At 43.2% G+C, this 18,967-nt stretch overlaps 1 protein-coding gene across 2 annotated transcripts in view; it reads left to right on the top strand.

The window, feature by feature from the left end:
* The window catches only part of CLPX (caseinolytic mitochondrial matrix peptidase chaperone subunit X), a 46,662-nt gene extending 34,337 nt beyond the window's left edge, over positions 1–12,325 (top strand). For both annotated transcript variants that reach the window (XM_002718000.5, XM_070054384.1), the window contains exons 11-14: positions 2,790–3,089; positions 6,299–6,391; positions 9,349–9,455; positions 10,600–12,325. In XM_002718000.5, coding sequence (XP_002718046.1) covers positions 2,790–3,089; positions 6,299–6,391; positions 9,349–9,455; positions 10,600–10,690 — 591 coding nt within the window. In that variant the 3' untranslated portion in view covers positions 10,691–12,325. The remainder of the gene's footprint in view (positions 1–2,789; positions 3,090–6,298; positions 6,392–9,348; positions 9,456–10,599) is intronic.
* Positions 12,326–18,967: the final 6,642 nt, after the last annotated feature.

The following is an 18,967-nucleotide window of genomic DNA, read 5'->3' as shown; positions in this document are numbered from 1 at the left end:
TGTTTGCTATCAGGGATTTTTTTTTTTTTTTTTAAGATTTATTTATTTATTTGAAAGGCAGTTACAGAGAGGGAGAGGCAGAGAGAGAGAGAGACAGAGAGGTCTTCCATCTGGTAGTTCACTCCCCAAATGGCCACAATGGCTGTAGCTGTGCCTATCCAAAACCAGGAGCCAGGAGCTTCTTCTGGGTCTCCCATGTGGGTGCAGGGGCCCAAGGACTTGGGCCATCTTCTGCTGCTTTCTCAGGCCATAGCAGAGAGCTGGATGGGAAGTGGAGCAGCTGGGACTCAAGCCAGCACTCACATGGGATGACAGCACTGCAGACGGCGGCTTTACCCACTATGCCACAACACCAGCCCCAGTCAGGGATTTTCTTAGATTTCTTAGTTACTTTTTAAAATTTTATAATAGTAAATTGGAAGCTTTCTAAATATCATCTATTAGACTTTTTTTTTTTTTTAAAGATTTACTCACTTATTTGGAAGGCCAAGTAACACAGAGAGAGATCTTTTAAACTGTGGGTTTCCTCCCCAAATGGCCACAATGGCTGACCAAAGCCAGGATTCCAGAACTCCGTCCAGGTCTCCCACGTGGATTGCAGGGGCCCAAGAACATGAGCAGTCTTTCACCACGTTCCAAGGCACATTAACAGGGAGCTGGATTGGAAGAGGAACAGTTGGGAGTTGAACCTGCACTCCGATATGGGATGCTGGTATCACAAGTGGCAGCCCAACTGCTGTGTCACAGTGCCATCTCCCTTTATTAGTAGAGTGTTTAACAGTGACTCAAGAGATTTGTGGATAATTGTTTTACTTTTTATTTAATTTTTTAAGATTATTTTTTGAAAAGCAGAGTTATACATAAAGAGAGAAAGCCAAAGAGAGAGAGAATCTTTAATCCGCTGGTTCACTCCCCAAATGGCCACAATGCCTGGGACTCGGCTGGGACTCAAACCAGCAACTGTATGGAATGCCAGCATCACAGTCAGTGGCTCTATGCCGCAACATCAACCTCATGTGGAAATTGTTTTAAGATGCTTGTTACATAGGCACTGCCCTAATTTACAGTATTACAAAGTTAACTTTAGTTACAAAAGATTACTATATTCATTTTTGTAATTCTTTTTAAAAATCACACTTGTCTAGAGGTCTTGTCTAAACCTTGCAGCTTCATTATCTTTAGTTCTAAAGGACTTTCCTTTGTACTTCTTAATTATCTACTTTTACTAAAATTCATTCTTTGAGGAGCCAGCATTGTGGCATAGCTGGTAAAGCTGCTGCCTGCAAAACCGGCATCCCATATGGGCGCCAGTTCATATCCCAGCTGCTCTGCTTCTAGTCCAGCTCGCTGCTAGTGACCTGGGAAGAGCAGTGGAGGATGGCCCAGTGCCAGGGCCTCTGCAACCACAGGGGACCTTGGTGAAGCCTCCGGCTCCTGGCTTCAGCCTGACCCAGCCCTGGCCATTGTGGTCATCTGGGGAATGAACCAGCAGATGGAAGATCTCTCTCTGTCTCCCTCTCTCTGAGCTTTCCCAAATAAATAAATAAATAATTTTTAAAAATTCATTGTTTGAGAGTTATTATATAGTGATTATGTCTTCAGTTCTGAATGCAGACAGACTTGAGTTTAAATCCTGGTTTTAGGGGTGGGCTTTGTGGCACAATGAGTTAAGCTGACAGCGGTGACACTGACATCCTACTGAAGTGTTCAAGTCCTAGCTGCTCCACTTGCAATGCAGCTCCCTGCTAATGTGCCTGGGAAAGCACTGAAAGATAGCCCAAGTGCTTGGGCTCCTGATAACTCATGTGAAGCTTCTGGCTTCAGCCTGGCCCAGCCCTCACTGTTGTGGCCATTTGGGGAGTGAACCACCAGATGGACAATCTCTCTCTCTCTCTCTCTGACTTTACCTTTCAAATAAATAAATCTTGAAAGAAAATACTTCTGGCTTTAATACTTAGAGTAACAAGACTTTGGACAATTTATTTAACCTGTCTGAGCCTGTTTTTCTTTCCTTTTTTTTTTTTTTTTTTTTTTTAATTTATTTTATTTATTTGGAAAGCAGAGTACAGAGAGAGAAAGATTTTTCATCTGCTGGTTCATTCCCCAAATGGCCACAAGGGCCTGGGCTGAGCCAAGCCAAACCAGGAGCCAGGAGCTTCTTCCAGTTCTGCCACACAGGTGCAGGGGTCCAAGCACTTGAGTCATCTGCTGTTTTCCCAGGCCACTAGCAGGGAGCTGGATCAGAAGTGGAGCAGCTAGGACTCAAACCAGCACTCATATGGGATGCTGCAGTGCCTTAACCTGTTGTACCACAATACTGGCCCCAAGCCTGTTTGTCTTCCTATGTAAAATGTGAATGATAAGGGTCAGCGCTGTAGTGAGGTAGATAAGGCTGCTGCTTGCGGCACCAGCATTCCACATGGGCCCTGGTTCGAGTCCCAGCTGCTCCACTTCCAATCCATCTTCCAACTGATGGCCTGGGAAAGCAGTGAAAGATAGCCCAAGGGCTTGGGCCCCTGCCACCCATATGGGAACCCTGGAAGAAGCTCCTGGCTCCTGGCTTTGGATCAGCCCAGCTCTAGCCGTTGTGGCTATTTTAGTAGTGAACCAGTGGATGGAAGATCACACTCTGTCTCTTTAACTCTGCCTTTCTAATAAATAAATAAATCTTTAAAAAAATGTTTTTAAAAATGTGAATGATAATAGAATCTGCTTGTAGAGTTGTTGCAAAGTTCATGTGAGGACTGGCACCTTATCCAAATTTATAATATGTGTAATTTCTCTGACAGTACCTTGGATTTGGAACACCATCTAACCTGGGAAAAGGCAGAAGAGCTGCAGCTGCTGCAGACCTTGCTAATAGAAGTGGGGAGTCGAATACTCACCAAGACATCGAAGAAAAAGACCGGCTGTTGCGTCATGTGGAAGCCAGGGATCTCATTGAATTTGGCATGATTCCTGAGTTTGTGGGCCGGTTGCCTGTGGTTGTTCCTTTGCATAGCCTAGACGAGAAGACACTTGTACAGATACTGACTGAGCCACGCAATGCTGTCGTTCCTCAGTACCAGGCTTTATTCAGCATGGATAAGGTCAGCCTTTTATTTTTCATTCTTCACTGATTTATGATTTCTCACTATTCAGACACTATATAAATTAGTCTAACAGATTAAAAAGAAATCCTGCTTGCCTGTAATATCAGCCTGTTCCTGACTAAATAATGGATCTAGGAATCAGGGAAGACACATTGCACATTATATTAGTAAGAGTTGGCTTCTTTTTTTTTTTTTTTTTTTTTAATGTTGTCATTGTAGCTTTAGCCCAAGGAAATAAAGAAGTGATGCCATCAGTCTCTAAGCCAAACACATGGGATTGTCCATTCAGCCTTGATATTCTAAATATTTTTGGTATGACATACTATGTGAACTTTTATAGGAGGGTTTACAAAAAGTTTGTGGGGAAATTGAATTTAAAAATATTGTAGGGGCTGGCATTGTGGTGTAGTGGGTAAAGCTACTGCCTGAAACACTGGTATCCAATATGGGCACTAATTCATGTCCTGGCTGCTCCACTTCCAATCCAGCTCTGTGGTAATGTGCCTGAGAAAAGCTGCAGAGCATAGCCCAAGTGTTTAGGCCCCTACTACCCATGCGGGAGACCCTGATGAAGCTCCTGGCTTTGGCCTGTCCTAGCCCTGGCCATTGTAGCCATCTGGGGAATGAACCAGTGGATGACAGATCTCTCTCTGTCTCTCCCTCTCTTGTTACAATCTTGATTTTCAAATCAATCAATCGATCTTAAATATATATATATGTATTACATATATATATGTGTATATATATATGTATGTAATATGTATATATTTCATCCCAGAATTCTGGTAATATGATTGGGAAGGCAAAGAAATATAGGCCAAGTACTTAGGCCCCTGCCATCCATGTGAGAGGCAAGGATGGAATTTCTAGCTTTGGTCTGGCCCAGACTTGGCTATTGTGGCCATTTGGGGAATGAATCAGCAAGTGGAATATCTCTGTTTCCCTCCTTTCTCTGTTGCTCTGTCTTACAAATAAATAAATAAATCTTTAAAAAATCCATTTTCCACAAGCTTTTAAAATACCCCTTATATACTTTTTTAAATAAATTTTTTTTTAGATTTTCTTTGAGGGGTGGCAGGGCGGCATTATGGCACAGTGGATAAAGCCACTGCCTGACACAAGGCACAGGTTTGAGTCCTGAATGCTCTCCTTCTGATCCAGTTTTCTGCTAATATACCTGGGAAAGCAGCAAAGATGGCCCAAATACTTGGGCCCCTGCACCCACCTGGGAGACCCAGAAGCAGCCTTGGGTTCCTGGCTTCGGTCTGACCCAGCCCTGGCTGTTAATGTCCATTTGGGGAGTGAACCAGTAGATGGAAGATCTCTCTCTCTCTCTCTCTCTCTCTCTTTCTCTCTCTCTCTCTCTCCCTTTCCCTCTGTCTCTGTAACTCTGCCTTTCAAATAAATAAGTCTTTAAAAAAAGATTTATATTTTCTTCTGAAATAGTAAGAGAGGAAGAGACATACAGAGAGATCTTCCATCTGCCTAGTTCACTCCAGCTAATGGCCACAATGGTTGGGACCACCCCAGAACTCCATCCATGTCTCCCGTGTGGGTGGCAGGGACCCAAGCACTTGGGGCATCTTCCACTGCCTTTCCAGGCTAATACATTAGCAGGGAGTTGGATTGGAAGTGGAGCAGCCAGGACTCATACCAATGCTCTGATACGGGATACTGGCATCGTAGGTGGCAGCTTAACTCGCTGGGCCACAACATTGGTCCCTACATAAATTTTATTAGTTTTCATATCTACATCTCTGCAGCCAAACACTGCAGTGACCTGTCACTCCAACCCACACTTCCAATCAGATAACAAACGTTCTGGACTTTTTTAACTTTTTTGTAAATATCATCTCTCCTTTGCTGTCACTTAGATTAAGCCCTTTTATCATTCTTGACTTGAATCCATACGTTTGGTTCCTACTTTGTCTTCCTGTCTCAAGTCTGTGTCTTGACCATCACCAACAAAATATCATTATCTTCCACATCCAAATGGATAATTTTTAAATTATTGAGCACAGTGCCCATCAAGCACATGTTTTTAATTAGTATTTATTGAATGAATAGTCACAATAATTTCACTAATTGCTAATTCTTTTACTCCCTTAAAATTCTTTAGTGGCCCCATTGTCGTCTTTGGATGCCTCTACTTTGGTGCTCCCTTAGCATCCTGTTCATTCACTGGTCTGTAAATGCCAGTGTGCTAAATTTTTTGACAGCAAAGATGATGTCTAATTTGTCCTTCAGTTTCTAGTATGTAAATACATAGGGGTTCATCAAATATTGAACAGTGTTCTAGAAAGTTCATGTGAATCTAGAAAGCCTCTTGGAGGACTAGGAAAAAAACTTGGCAATTCCTAATAATGATACTGTCATAGATCAGTCACAGAAACAAGTGCTGCTTGAGGGCAAAGTTCTAAAACACCATGAGAAATAATCACGTCACTTAAATTTCACATTTTCTGGAGGAAAGCATTAATAACAAGTCATCTAATAAGATCTTATGAAAAAAAATTTAAAGATATATTTATTTACTCAAAAGGCAATTAAGAGAGAGAGCAACATTGATCTTCCATCCACTGGTTCACTCTCCAAATGACTGCAGTAGTCAGGCAAATCCAGAAATGCAAAACTCCATCTGGTTCTCCTGTGCAGGTAGCAGGGGCCCAAGCACTTGGGCCATCTTCCACTGCTTTTCCAGGCACTTCAGCAGGGACTTGCCGTGCCACAGTGGTGGCCCTGTGAAGTTTTCTAATTCAAAGTATTTTGATTTTTTTTTTAATATTCTCATCTTTTGAAATTTGTGGTAATTTATAAAAGACTTGTCCTGAGTTCTACCTTTGTTGTACAAGATGAGAAGATTAGTAATACTCTAAAATGTAATTTTAAGAACCTCAGAAGATGTTTTAGGAGGAAAGTAATGAACTCTAAGTGATACTTTAGTCTGAAAGGGGATGAGTTCAGTCGAGGCATGTACATCCTGACCCTGCCTGTGTTTCTGAGTATCATCGAGTCACTTTGCTCAGCCCTCTGGAACTTACTTATTGTGTAGTCAGGGCGTTGGTTTCTTTTCATTCTAAAATTCTGTGATTCTAAGACTAGTAATAGTGGTAGGTAATAATAGCTAATAGATCAAATACTGTGTAGTTACATTAGGAAAATATTATAATTATCTAAATTCTCTTTTATCTTTAATGTATTTTTAGTGTGAACTGAATGTTACTGAGGATGCTTTGAAAGCTATAGCCAGATTGGCCCTAGAACGAAAAACAGGTGCACGAGGCCTTCGGTCCATAATGGTAAGTTTGCATTATTCCACAAAAAGTAAATTATCTCTTGGTCTGAGTTTTAAGAATTATTAAACTTACCCAATTTTCTTTTGCAAATATATCTAGAGAATTGGCCTAAGTTTTTCTGTGATAGGTGGCAGGAGAAGGGGTGGTCCACAGTGTGTTTTGCTTTTTTTCTAAAAAGACTAAGATGTTTGGGACAAAGAACACATACATGATATGATTAATGAACTAGAGAAAGGATTGTGGCAAGGAGAATTTCAGAAAATTCTATATGGGCTTTTGAATAAGCCCAGAGAATTTCTTTCTTCTTCTTTTTTTTTAATTTGCTCATAGAAGTTTTTATTTATTTTAAAAAATTTTATTAATATAAAGATTTCATGCATTCCATAGGTACAGTTCCAAGAAGACAACTACACTTCCCTACTCCTCCCTCTCCCACCCTCCAATCTCCCTCCTGCACTCTTCTGCCTTCATCAGTTTTTGCAAAAACATAATTTTGATCCACTCTGTATTCATAGGCTTAATTTGTTTGCCACTCATCATAGTCAACAAGTAAAAAGTAGGATTGAAATTTCATTCTCACTTGTTTGTAAATCACAGATACCTTGACATTTATCCTAAACTTCTTGAAGATGGTATGAACTCAGTTTTTTTTTTTTTTTTAAAGATTTATTTATTTGAAAGTTACACAGAGAGAGAAGGAGAGGCAGAGAGAGAGGTCTTCCATCAATGATTCACTCCCCAGATGGCTGCAATGGCTGGAGCTGTGCCAATCCGAAGCCAGGAGCCAGGAGCTTCCTTCGGGTCTCCCACGCAGGTGCAGGGGCCCAAGCACTTGGGCTATTTTCCATTGCTTTCCCAGGTCACAGCAGAGAGCTGGATCAGAAGCGGAGCAGCTGGGACTCAAACCTGTACCCATGTGGGATTCCAGCACTGCAGGCATTGGCTTTACATGCTATGCCACAGGGCTGGCCCTGAACTCATTTTTTAATTTTGTTACAGATCCTAGGGACCTGGTCTGTTTTCTGATGCCATCCACTTCCCTAGAGTTTTCCTGCTTCCCTCCAGGTCTGGCTGAATAATGGGTTTCTGTTTCCTTTCCTGTGTGCAAAGAAGCACCTATTCCTGTTCTCTTTTTATTTTATTTATTTATTTATTTATTTATTTATTTATTTGACAGAGTGGACAGTGAGAGAGAGAGACAGAGAGAAAGGTCTTCTTTTGCCGTTGGTTCACCCTCCAATGGCCGCCACGGCTGGCACGCTGTGGCCAGCGCACCGCGCTGATCCGATGGCAGGAGCCAGGAGCCAGGTGCTTTTCCTGGTCTCCCATGGGGTGCAGGGCCCAAGCACCTGGGCCATCCTCCACTGCACTCCCTGGCCACAGCAGAGAGCTGGCCTGGAAGAGGGGCAACCGGGACAGAATCTGGCACCCCAACCGGGACTAGAACCCGGTGTGCCGGCACCGCTAGGCGGAGGATTAGCCTAGTGAGCCGCGGCGCCGGCCTATTTATTTATTTTTTTGACAGGCAGAGTTAGAGAGAGAGAGAGAGAGAGAAAGGTCTTCCTTCTGTTGGTTCATCCCCAAAATGGCTGCCATGGCCGGCGCGCTGCACCGATCCGAAGCCAGGAGCCACGTACTTCCTCTTGGTCTCCCATGTGGGTGCAGGGCCCAAGCACTTGGGCCATCCTGCACTGTACTCCCGGGCCACAGCAGAGAGCCGGACTGGAAGAGGAGCAACCAGGACAGAATCCAGCACCCCAACTGGGGCTAGAACCCAGAGTACCGACTCGGCAGGCAGAGGATTAGCCTAGTGAGCTGTGGCGCCGGCCTCCTGTTCTCTTTTAAGGATTTCACTGCTTTCTATCACTTCCCTCATCTCAATAAGACTTTTGATTAGAACTTATACGTTTGTCACAGATAATTTGAGGTTATACCCTGAAAGGACCTGGGCTTAAGGTGTTGATAAGGACAGATTTATAATCATGCATACTGTAAGAGTAAGTGATACAGTTGACATTTTTTAGGGAATTTGATGTACTCAACCAGTATCTTCCTTTAGGTGGAATATAATTCAGCCCTGATCTTTAGGCAAAGGTAGTTTCCTGTAGTAAATGACTGTTAGATCTATAGCACTTGAGAAAAAGGTCATTTGAAGTCATAGTTTGAAGTTGAAGAGTTCAGTAGAGATGATTTTTTAAGATTTTTTTTTTAACAGGTAGAGTTACAGACAGAGACAGACAGAGAGAAAGGTCTTCCCTCTGTTGGTTCACTCCCCAGATTGCTGCAATGGCTGGAGCTACGCCGATCTGAAGCCAGGAGCCTCCTCCTGGCCTCCCATGTGGGTGCAGGTGCCCAAGCACTTGGGCCATCCTCCACTGCCCTCCCAGGCCTCAGCAGAGAGCTGGACTGAAAGAGGAGCAACGGGGACTAGAACCTGGTGCCCATATGGGATGCCGGCGCCACAGGCGGAGGATTAACCAAGTGCACCAGCCCCAGTAGAGATGATTTAAGATTAAACTATCTTTGGGGGCTGGCACTGTGGTGCGGTGGGTAAGGTGCCAACCTGTAGTGCCAGCATCCTATATAGGCACCAGTTAATGTCCTGGCTGCTCTACTTCTGAACCAGCTCCCTGCTAATGTGCCTGGGAAAGCAGTGGAAGATGGCCCAAGGCCATGGCACCTGCCATCCATGAAGGAGAACCCAGAGGAAGCTCCTGGCTCTTAGCTTCGGACAGGTCCAGCTTGGCTATTGCAGCCACTTGGGGAGAGAACCAGTGCATGGAAGATTCCACTGAATTTTAGTTAGAAGCTGTTTTAATTTAAAGAATATGAAGCTTCAGTGTTGCCTTCAACATTCAATTTTTAGTGTATAATAGAGATGCAGTCATGTTTATTGAGTGAGTATAAAGGTGTTTATCCTTTCTGTTTTCCATGTGATTGATTACTTTCTATCTCTTTAGGAAAAGCTGTTACTAGAACCAATGTTTGAAGTCCCTAATTCTGATATTGTCTGTGTGGAGGTTGACAAAGAAGTAGTAGAAGGGAAAAAGGAACCAGGATACATTCGGTAAAGTGTATTTCAAGCCAGAACAGATCTAAAATGTATAACTCTTATTGCTCCTTTTTGCTGTGGTTTATTGTTCTGTCATTTGGAAATGGCATTATTATTTCTTGTATTTGTAAAGAAAGCTGTACTCAGATTTTCTTATAGAAAAATATAACCTGGGTTTATAAAATAATAAAACATTTTTGAGTCTTTCTGAAAATTGATCTGATTCATGAATAACTTTTTCATGTCTTTAATAAGACCAGACTTTTCTGTCATAATGTTTCCTCTCAGTAGTAACATCAATTAATAAATTTGACACACTGCTTGACATTCACTGCTTTACCTATCCCAGGGGTCAGCAAACTTTCTCATAAAGTGCTAGATAAATCCTTCTGAGCCATACACCCTGTACTGAGACACTGCCCTCCTAGCATGAAAGCAGCCAGAGACAATGTACAATTGGATGAGTTTCTTTGAATTCCAGTAAATCTCTACACAGACAGGCAAGGACTGAATTTGGTTTGTAAGTGGTAGTTTACTGACCTCTGATTTGTTCAATATTTATTATACAGTGCTTGACACTGGATGTTACTTACACAAGACTTAGGCTTCTGGTTAACTGAGTCACAAAGTGTGTTATGTTTTATGTTTGTTTATCTTCTGAGATAACTTTAAAGGCAGTTGATTGGTTTTAAACAACCTTAGTTATTTAGAGAGAGAATCTATTTTTATTGTTTAATGGCATTGATGTGTGATGTTAAAAGGACTTGTGGTGACCTGGATCATAATTTTGGCTAATTTGAATGAAATCAGATTTGGTCAGAAGTAGTAACCTTCTTTACCATCACATGTGCTTCAATGTGAAGCATTCCAGTTAAAATAGCAGAATTTACATTGTTTCCTCGGGAAAGGGATTTTTTTAATCCTTCACGACTGAAACCTTGTCCATTTACTTCAGGAAGTTTATTGGGGAAATTTACTTGCGAGTCTTAAAGTTGTGTAATCTGTTTCCATATTTTACCCCAAGTAATCAGAATGTTAAAATTGCTCTTTATATTTTCTATATTTGAAGATATTTTAGCTAGGAACATTAATTTACTGCTTTAAGTGTAGACATCAGATTTATCTCCGCTTAACAAATGGACACGGCTCTTTGTTGTAGGGCTCCAGCAAAAGACTCCCCTGAAGAGGAGTACGACTCTGGTGTTGAAGAGGAAGGATGGCCTCGCCAAGCGGATGCTGCCAATAGCTAAGCCGTCAGACCTCCGTCCTGTGTATACAGCTCTTCCTTCCTTTCTCTAGGGTTGTAACTGTTTCTACAGTCTGACATTAAAGGCATTGATCTGTCTGGCTATCAAACATGGTCAGAAGCCTTTAGGATAAGAATCAGATCATGTATATTATAGTAACATCACATTGATTTATACAGAGAACATTACATGGACTTTAATGACACAATGTTTAGAGATAAAATGTACATTATTTTGGTTCAGTTTTTTAAAAATGTGCTTTAACAAAATTCTTAGGAGTTCTTTGAAGCAATGCAGATATTGGAATAACTGTGGATTTTACAATAATGTCACTCTACAAATGGGAAAATAAATTCTTTAAAATTAAACATTGGGATACTATTCTTTAGTGTTACCTTTTTCTACTGACATTTACCTCCTGAAAATACTGGAGTTTTATTCATCTTAAAAATTGGATGTTTCCAAATAGTTAAAAATGTCATGGACAAATACCCTGAAGTACTCAATTTCAATGATTTGTTTGGCTTTATTCTTAGTCTTATCTGCTAATGCATGACACTAACTTCCCAGTTGGTACTTTTAAAAAGCCCATTTTCTTGCTGACTTGTCTGATTTATTTGCTATCTTTGCTCCGTTTTAGTGCTAGAATAGATGAACCAGAAGTATGACTCACATCTTCAGGAAAAAACTATTCATCTAATTCTATAAATAGTATGACATAGTAACAGCCAAGTGCTAACCTCAATAAAATAGTGTGATATTGTGCACTCACCTAAAATACTGAGCTAGCTCTCCTTTTTTTTTGGTTGGAGAGCAGGGGCAAGTCATTTGTCTAATTATTTGTCTTCGTAGAACATTAAAGTCTTTGTTTTGCTATCAGCCAAAGTGAATGTGTTTACACTAAGTATAAGTTATAGCTTTTATTATGTAGCAAAACTAAAAAGTAGAGGAAAATTTTTGGACTTGAAAATAAAACTTATCGTTTAATTCCATGAATATTAATATATTTGAGTACCTTTTAAGCTTTTTTTCTTTTCTATTATAATAATACAAGTTTCTGCATTGTTCATTCAGTTTAATCTCATTTGAGACTGTTTAAGTCAGCATACCTTTAAATATTTGTTTTCATGTTTTGGGAGTTCAGAGTTTTCCTTTTTCTTAGAATATGAACCTTAAGCTATGAACAAATTCTAAATCCTGTTGAGGAAAAGTTGAACTTTCTATGATGTAATAAAAGGGATGTGAGGGGTACCTGTTTATGGTTGAGTAAAGCCAGAATTGCACTATTACCAAGGGTTTAAGCCTGATTGGTGTAGTATGGACTAGGAAACAGGTATTCTTAGTAATGGCTCAAGTTCTCAGAAAGTCTTTCACATTATAACTTGGTTCAGTATCTTTCTGTTGCAGCATCATTCTCCTTTTTGTAGAGTGGAAGTTGGAGTAGTTTCTAACATGCAAGGGTTATCCTCCAGAAATGGACGGGGAAGCATTTAGTCACAGCTGCTCACACTGAGTTTTGAAAGTTGTTGACCAAGTAGAATCAATGTTTTTAAATCAAACACAACTGAGTATAACTACAGTTTGTATTTTGGAACTTAATGTTTGGGCATTTGAATAAAACAAAAGGACAAAATGAAAGCCAAGTTGGTGGTCTGTCCATGCTGTCTGCAGCAGTGCGGGAGCACTTCGCATTGGCAACAGGTGCAGCCAAAACAGCACCATTCTTGAACAAGCACAAATAATGTGCGCTGCTTTATTCCAGGGATTGGTTAGTCATTGTCTCTTTCGTATCTAATCAGTTTTCATTTTAGCTTGCACAAAGTTTTAGTAAAGTTACGTTAAAAATTAGTGAAAACCCTCACTTAAATCCTTACAAGTCCTGCATGGAACTTGACACTAGGGATACAGACCTCTTTTCTTTTTTCTTTTTTAAAGATTTACTTATTTATTTGAAAGTCAGAGTTACACAGAGTAGGAGAGGCAGAGAGAGGTCTTCCATCAACTGGTTCACTCCCCAGTTGACCACAGCAGAGCCAAAGAATAGGCAACAGCTCTGACTTCTGTTACTATTCTCATGACTGGTTATTATCCTCCCCTCTCCATCCAACTAAAGACCAACTTGCCTCAGATTTCTTTGAAAAATAATCAGATAGGATTCATCACCCCGCCTTCTATAAATCTACCTGTATTGTATCAGCCAATCTTTGTGGTTAAAACTGAAGCATTCCTCAACCAAAACGCAGTCACTCCGATGTGCCTGGGTCCCCTCACTGCTTGTCACTTCTCAAGGCTTTTAGTTCTTCTGTTAGTTTCTCTACTACATTTTCCTTCTTCCTGATTGATTCTCAGGTGCGTCTAAACACCGCCTAGTATTTCCTGTCCTGTATCAGATTTTTAGAGCTTATGCACTTGTTTGCCTTTCCAACTACACGATAACTAACACTGGAGTGAAGACCAAGCCTATTTTGTGAACTCTGTAACAGCACCTAGTATGATGCTTCATAAAATCACTGCCTCATAAATTACTAAAGAATAGGATTTGTATGCCAGGGTAAACTACAGTTTTTTGCAGAAAGCAGTGGAGCATTATTAAAAGTTTTTAAAAAAGGGGGGAGGAAGATTACATAGGCAATTTATTAACTTGAGAGACAGACAGACAGAAATCCCATCTGCTGGTTCACTCCCCTAATATCTGCATTGGCCGAGACTGACCTGAGCTGAAGCCAGGAGCCAGCAACCCAATCTAGGTCTCCCATGTCAGTGTCAGGAGCCCAGGTCACCTGCTGCTTCCCAAGGCTGTACATTAGCAGGAAGTTGGAATTGGGAGTGGAGCCAGGATTCAAACCCAGGTACTCCGATATGAGACAGGCATCCTAACTGATAATTTAACCACACACCTGCCCTGGTTGTACATTTTAGATTGTTGGGGACGATAGGCTCTGAGGAAAATTGATGGAAAGAAATGGGCCTGGAGGCCTACTCAAGAACATCTCTCCAGCACTCGCCTCTCTGTCTCATCAGTTTCCTCTTTGTCAGATCAGTTTTCCTCAGGAAATAAAATGTTATTTCCTTGAACCCACATCCACTTCACAGCAGAACTAAAAATTGATCTTGGCTTTTTCCAGTTCCCTTGCAGGCTTTGGTTCTGAGATGAGAAGCTGTTGGAAGGTTTTGCACAGAGCATAACATCTAACTTAAATTTTAAAGACCGCTCTGATTGGAGCGTGAGAACTGACTATAGGATAGTAAGGAAAAGATGGATTAGATTAGGGTAGTAGTAGTGGAAAGAAATGGATGGGTAGGTATTTTTGCAAATCTGATGAAAAGTGGTATCCCATGATCTTCAATAGAGAAACCCAGTATTAAAATATCTTCCTGGCCGGCGCTGCAGCTCAATAGGCTAATCCTCTGCCAGCGGCGCCGGCACACCGGGTTCTAGTCCCAGTCGGGGTGCCAGATTCTGTCCTTGTTGCCCCTCTTACAGGCCAGCTCTCTGCTGTGGCCCAGAAGTGCAATGGAGGATGGCCCAAGTCTTTGGGCCCTGTACCCGCATGGGAGACCAGGAGAAGCACCTGGCTCCTGGCTTCAGATCAGCACGGTGCGCCAGCCACAGTGCGCCGGCCGCGGCGGCCATTGGAGGGTGAACCAACGGCAAAAGAAGACCTTTCTCTCTCTCTCTCTCTCTCACTGTCCACTCTGCCTGTCAAAAAATTAAAAAATCTTCCTAAATTTTATGTTTAGGAAAAACATGTTTATTTTGGAGGCAAAGAGCAAGCTCCCATTCATTGTCTTCCCAAATGCCTGCAAAGGCCACGGCTGAGTGGGGATTAGAGCCAGAGGCCGGGAACTCTATCCAGGTTTCCCACATGCATGGCAGGATCCCAATTACTTGAGCCATCACTGCTGCCTTGCAGGGTCTGAATTAGCAGGACACTGTTGGGAGCCAGCACCAGTATCAAACGCAGTCACTCTGATACGCAATACAGGCACCTTTCTGGTATCTTAACTGCTGGACCAAATGCAAATTCCCAGTCTGGTTTTTAATTGAGAAGCTTCAATTATGCCACCAATGAACTCTTTCTAGAGTTTATACTGAAACTCTAGAAAGAGTTTATATAGAATACATACACTGTGCTTCCTCTGTAACGCAGATATTATAATCATCCAGTCTTTTTTTCTTTTTTTTCTTTGACAGGCAGAGTGGATAGTGAGAGAGAGAGACAGAGAGAAAGGTCTTCCTTTTGCCGTTGGTTCACCCTCCAATGGCCGCCGCGGCCAGTGCACTGTGGCTGGTGCACCGCGCTGATCCGAAGCCAGGAGCCAGGTGCTTCTCCTGGTCTCCCATGGGGTGCAGGGCCCAAGTACTTGGGCCATCCTCCACTGCACTCCCTGGCCACAGCAGAGAGCTGGCCTGGAAGAGGGGCAACCGGGACAGAATCTGGCGCCCCGACCGGGACTAGAACCTGGTGTGCTGGCACTGCAAGGCAGAGGATTAGCCTAGTGAGCCGCGGTGCCGGCCGAGAAAAAAATTTCAATAAATGGAACTGACAACTGAGTAGCCATTTGGAAAATACGAAGTTATACCTTCCCAAATAAATTTTAAGATAAACGTGGAAGCCTTTAAAAGTCTTGAGAGGTCCCTTGGGAAGTGGAGTCAGGCTCTCTGGGTCTTCTCATGATATGACCCAAGAGGTCCTCCTTGAAAGTAAGGAACCCTTCTAACTCATGTTCCCACCATCAGCTCTTGGTATAGAAAGCTTAATAAATGATAAAAATAAGAAATGAGGCATCCATCACCTAGTTACTTTGCTCAGAGAAACATACTTGGAAAGGTAAAGTTTTTTTTTAAAGATTTGTTTATTTGTTTGAAAGTCAAAGTTACAGAGAGAGAGAGGTTTTCCATCTGCTGGTTCACTCCCCAGTTGGCCACAAAGGCCAGAGCTGCATCAATCCAAAGCCAGGAGCCAGGAGCTTCCTCCGGGTCTCCCCTGCGGGTGCAGGGGTCCCAGGACTTGGGCCATCCTCCACTGCTATCCCAGGCCATAGCAGAGAGTTGGATCAGAAGTGGAGCAGTTGGGACTTGAACCTGTGCCCATATGGGATGCTGGCACTGCAGGTGGTGCTTTACCCACTATGCCACAGTGCTGGCCCCAGTAAAGATAAAAAAAATTATTTTTTTTTTTTGACAGAGTGGACAGTGAGAGAGAGAGAGACAGAGAGAAAGGTCTTCCTTTGCCGTTGGTTCACCCTCCAATGGCCGCCGCGGCCGGCACACTGCAGCCGGCGCATCGCGCTGATCCGATGGCAGGAGCCAGGTGCTTCTCCTGGTCTCCCATGGGGTGCAGGGCCCAAGCACTTGGGCCATCCTCCACTGCACTCCCTGGCCACAGCAGAGAGCTGGCCCGGAAGAGGGGCAACCGGGACAGAATCTGGCGCCCCGACCGGGACTAGAACCCGGTGTGCCGGTGCTGCTAGGCGGAGGATTAGCCTAGTGAGCCGCGGTGCCAGCCTAAAAAAATTATTTTATTTGAAAAGCAGAGTTACAGAGAGATGGAGACACACACAGAGAGAGAGAGACAGAGACAGAGAAAGAGAGAGAGAGATCTTCCATCGGGTAGTTCACACCGCAGGTAGTTGCAACGGCTGGGTCTGGGCCAGGCCAAAGCCAGGAGCCAGGAACTTACTCCAGGTCTTCCATGTTAGTAGCAGGGGCCCAAGCACTTGGGCCGTTTTTCACTGCTTTCCCAGGCACATAGCAGGGAGCTGGATTAGAAGTAGAGCAGCTGGGACTCAAACAGGTGCCCATAAATGGTGCTGGTGCTGAACGCCAAGGCCCCCAAAATAAAGATTTAATCGTGATGCTTGAGCAACTGGACGTCTATAGGCAAAAGGAAAAGAACATCCATGAACCAAATCTCACACTTAAATTAATTCAAAATTATTACAGCAAATGTAATCTATAAAACTTAGAAAAACACAGAAAGTTCAGAATCTAGGGCCAAGGAAAGACTTAGACTTGATGCCAAAAAGGAAAAGCTCTGGAAGTTGGACTTCATCAAAGAGGATGAATAGAGGGGTGGGCATTGTGGCACAGCGGGGTGAGCTATCGCTTGTGAGCCCTGTGTCCTGTCGACCTGACTACTTGCTTTCCATCCAGCTTTCTGCCAGTGTGCTTGGGAAGGCAGCGGATGGTGGTCCAAGTACCTGGATCCTTGTTACCACGTGAGAGGCCAGGATGGAGTTCCTGGCTTCAGCCTGGCCCAGCTCTGGGTGTTACAGGGTTTTGGGGAGTGGACTAGCAGATAGAAGATGTCTCTGTCACTCTGCCTTTCAAATAAATCTTTAAAAAAGTAAGACAGAAAGGCTACAGGCTGGGAAAAAATAGTTGCAAACCTAGTATTAGACAAAGGGCTAGTATCTGGACTATATGAAGAACTCAACAGTGAAAAAACCCAAACAATTCAATTAGAAAATGGTCGAAAGACATAAACATGCTTTTGATGAAGAGGGTGCACTGATGGCAAACGTGAAAAGATGTTCAATAAAATTAGCAATTGAAGAAGTATAAATTAAAATGATGAGGGGCGGTCCTTTAGCTGAGCAGTTAAGGCAACTTGACTGGGTTCCACAGGGCTCCGACTGATGCAGATCCTGGGACGCAGCATTGATGACTCCAGTAGTTGGGTTCCAGCACCACACAGGAGAGACCAAAGCTCTCGGCTTCTGCCTTCCAACCCAGCATAGCCCTAGCCATTGTGGGCTTTCTGGGAGTGAACTACTGGATGGGAACTCTCTGTCTCTCAAATACATATATTTTTTTTCATTTGACAGGCAGAGTTAGACAGTGAGAGAGAGAGAGACAGAGAGAAAGGTCTTCCTTTCCATTGGTTCACCCCCTAAATGGCCAGTATGGCTGGCGTGCTGCTCCGATCCGAAGCCAGGAGCCAGGTGCTTCTGGTCTCCTATGCGGGTGCAGGGCCCAAAGACCTGGGCCATCCTCCACTGCCCTCCCGGGCCACAGCAAAGAGCTGGACTGGAAGAGGAGCAACCGGGACGGAATCCGGTGCCCTAACCAAGCCTAATGAGCCGTGGCACCGGCTCAAATATTTTTTTTAAACGATCATTGAGATACTACTACATATGTACCAGTATATCTAAAATGAAAATTGTAACACAAAATGACAGATGCCGAGAAGCCAGAGCACTCATATACTTATTGCTGGTGGAAGGTGCAAGGTATCCGGCGCATAACAAATCTTCCCAGGCAGATAATTAATTCATAGGCTTTTATTGGGGTTCCGCTCCCGGGCGAGGTTCACCGGTCCCAACAGAGCAACAGAGCGGGGGCCGGAGAAGTTGCACGTCAGAGGTTGGGAGGGCTCCTTTTATAGACTCAGGGCATGGGGGTTAAAGGTTGAGGCGGGTCTGATCCTCATTGGTTGACCTTTAGGCACCCGCGGGGACCTTGACAAGGACTTTTCTTCCCTGCAAGTACAGGTAGGGGCTTCTCCATTCCCGGAAGTATAGGCCTCCCTACTTGCGGATCCCAAAGCTACCAGAAGGTAAAGTGGTCCAGCCACTCTGGAAAATTACTGGGCAGTTTCTTAAAATAAACATACAACCACCACATGACCCAGCAATTGCACTCCTGGACACTTTATTCCAGAGACGTGAAGTTTATACTTCCTTTTTTCTTGAAGAACTTTCTGCATTAACAGGAAGTGGGAATCTGAAGTGAAGCCAGGACTCAAACCCAGGCACTCTGGGATGCAGGCATGCTTCTCTTTCTCTCTCTGTGTAACTCAACTTTCAAATAAATACATAAATAAAATCTCTAAAAAATGCTTTATAGCAGCTTTATTTTTTTTTTTAAGATTTATTTACTTATTTCAGAGGTAGAGTTAGAGGGAAAGACAGAGAAAGGTCTTCGATCTGCTGGTTCACTCCCCAAATGGCAGCAATGGCAGGAGCTGGGCTGACCCAAAGCCAGGAGCCAGGAGCTTCCTCTGGGTCTCCCACATGGGTGCAGGGGCCCAAGAGCTCGGGCCATCTTCTGCTACTCACAGGCACATCAGCAGGGAGCTGGATTGGAAGTGGAGCAGCCAGGACACAAACCGGTGCCCATATGGGATGCCGACATTATAGGTGATGGCTTTACCCGTTATGCCCCTATTTTTTTTTAAAGATTTATTTATTTACTTGAGAGGTAGAGTTATAGGCAAAGAGAGAGAGATAGAAAGGTTTTCCATCTGCTGGTTTCTTCCCCAAATGGCCCCAACA

Source organism: Oryctolagus cuniculus, chromosome 12 (assembly GCF_964237555.1).
Source record: "Oryctolagus cuniculus chromosome 12, mOryCun1.1, whole genome shotgun sequence".
NCBI lineage: Eukaryota > Metazoa > Chordata > Mammalia > Lagomorpha > Leporidae > Oryctolagus > Oryctolagus cuniculus.
The sequence above is the reverse complement of the archived record's forward strand: the minus strand, read 5'-3'. Positions and strand labels throughout refer to the sequence as shown.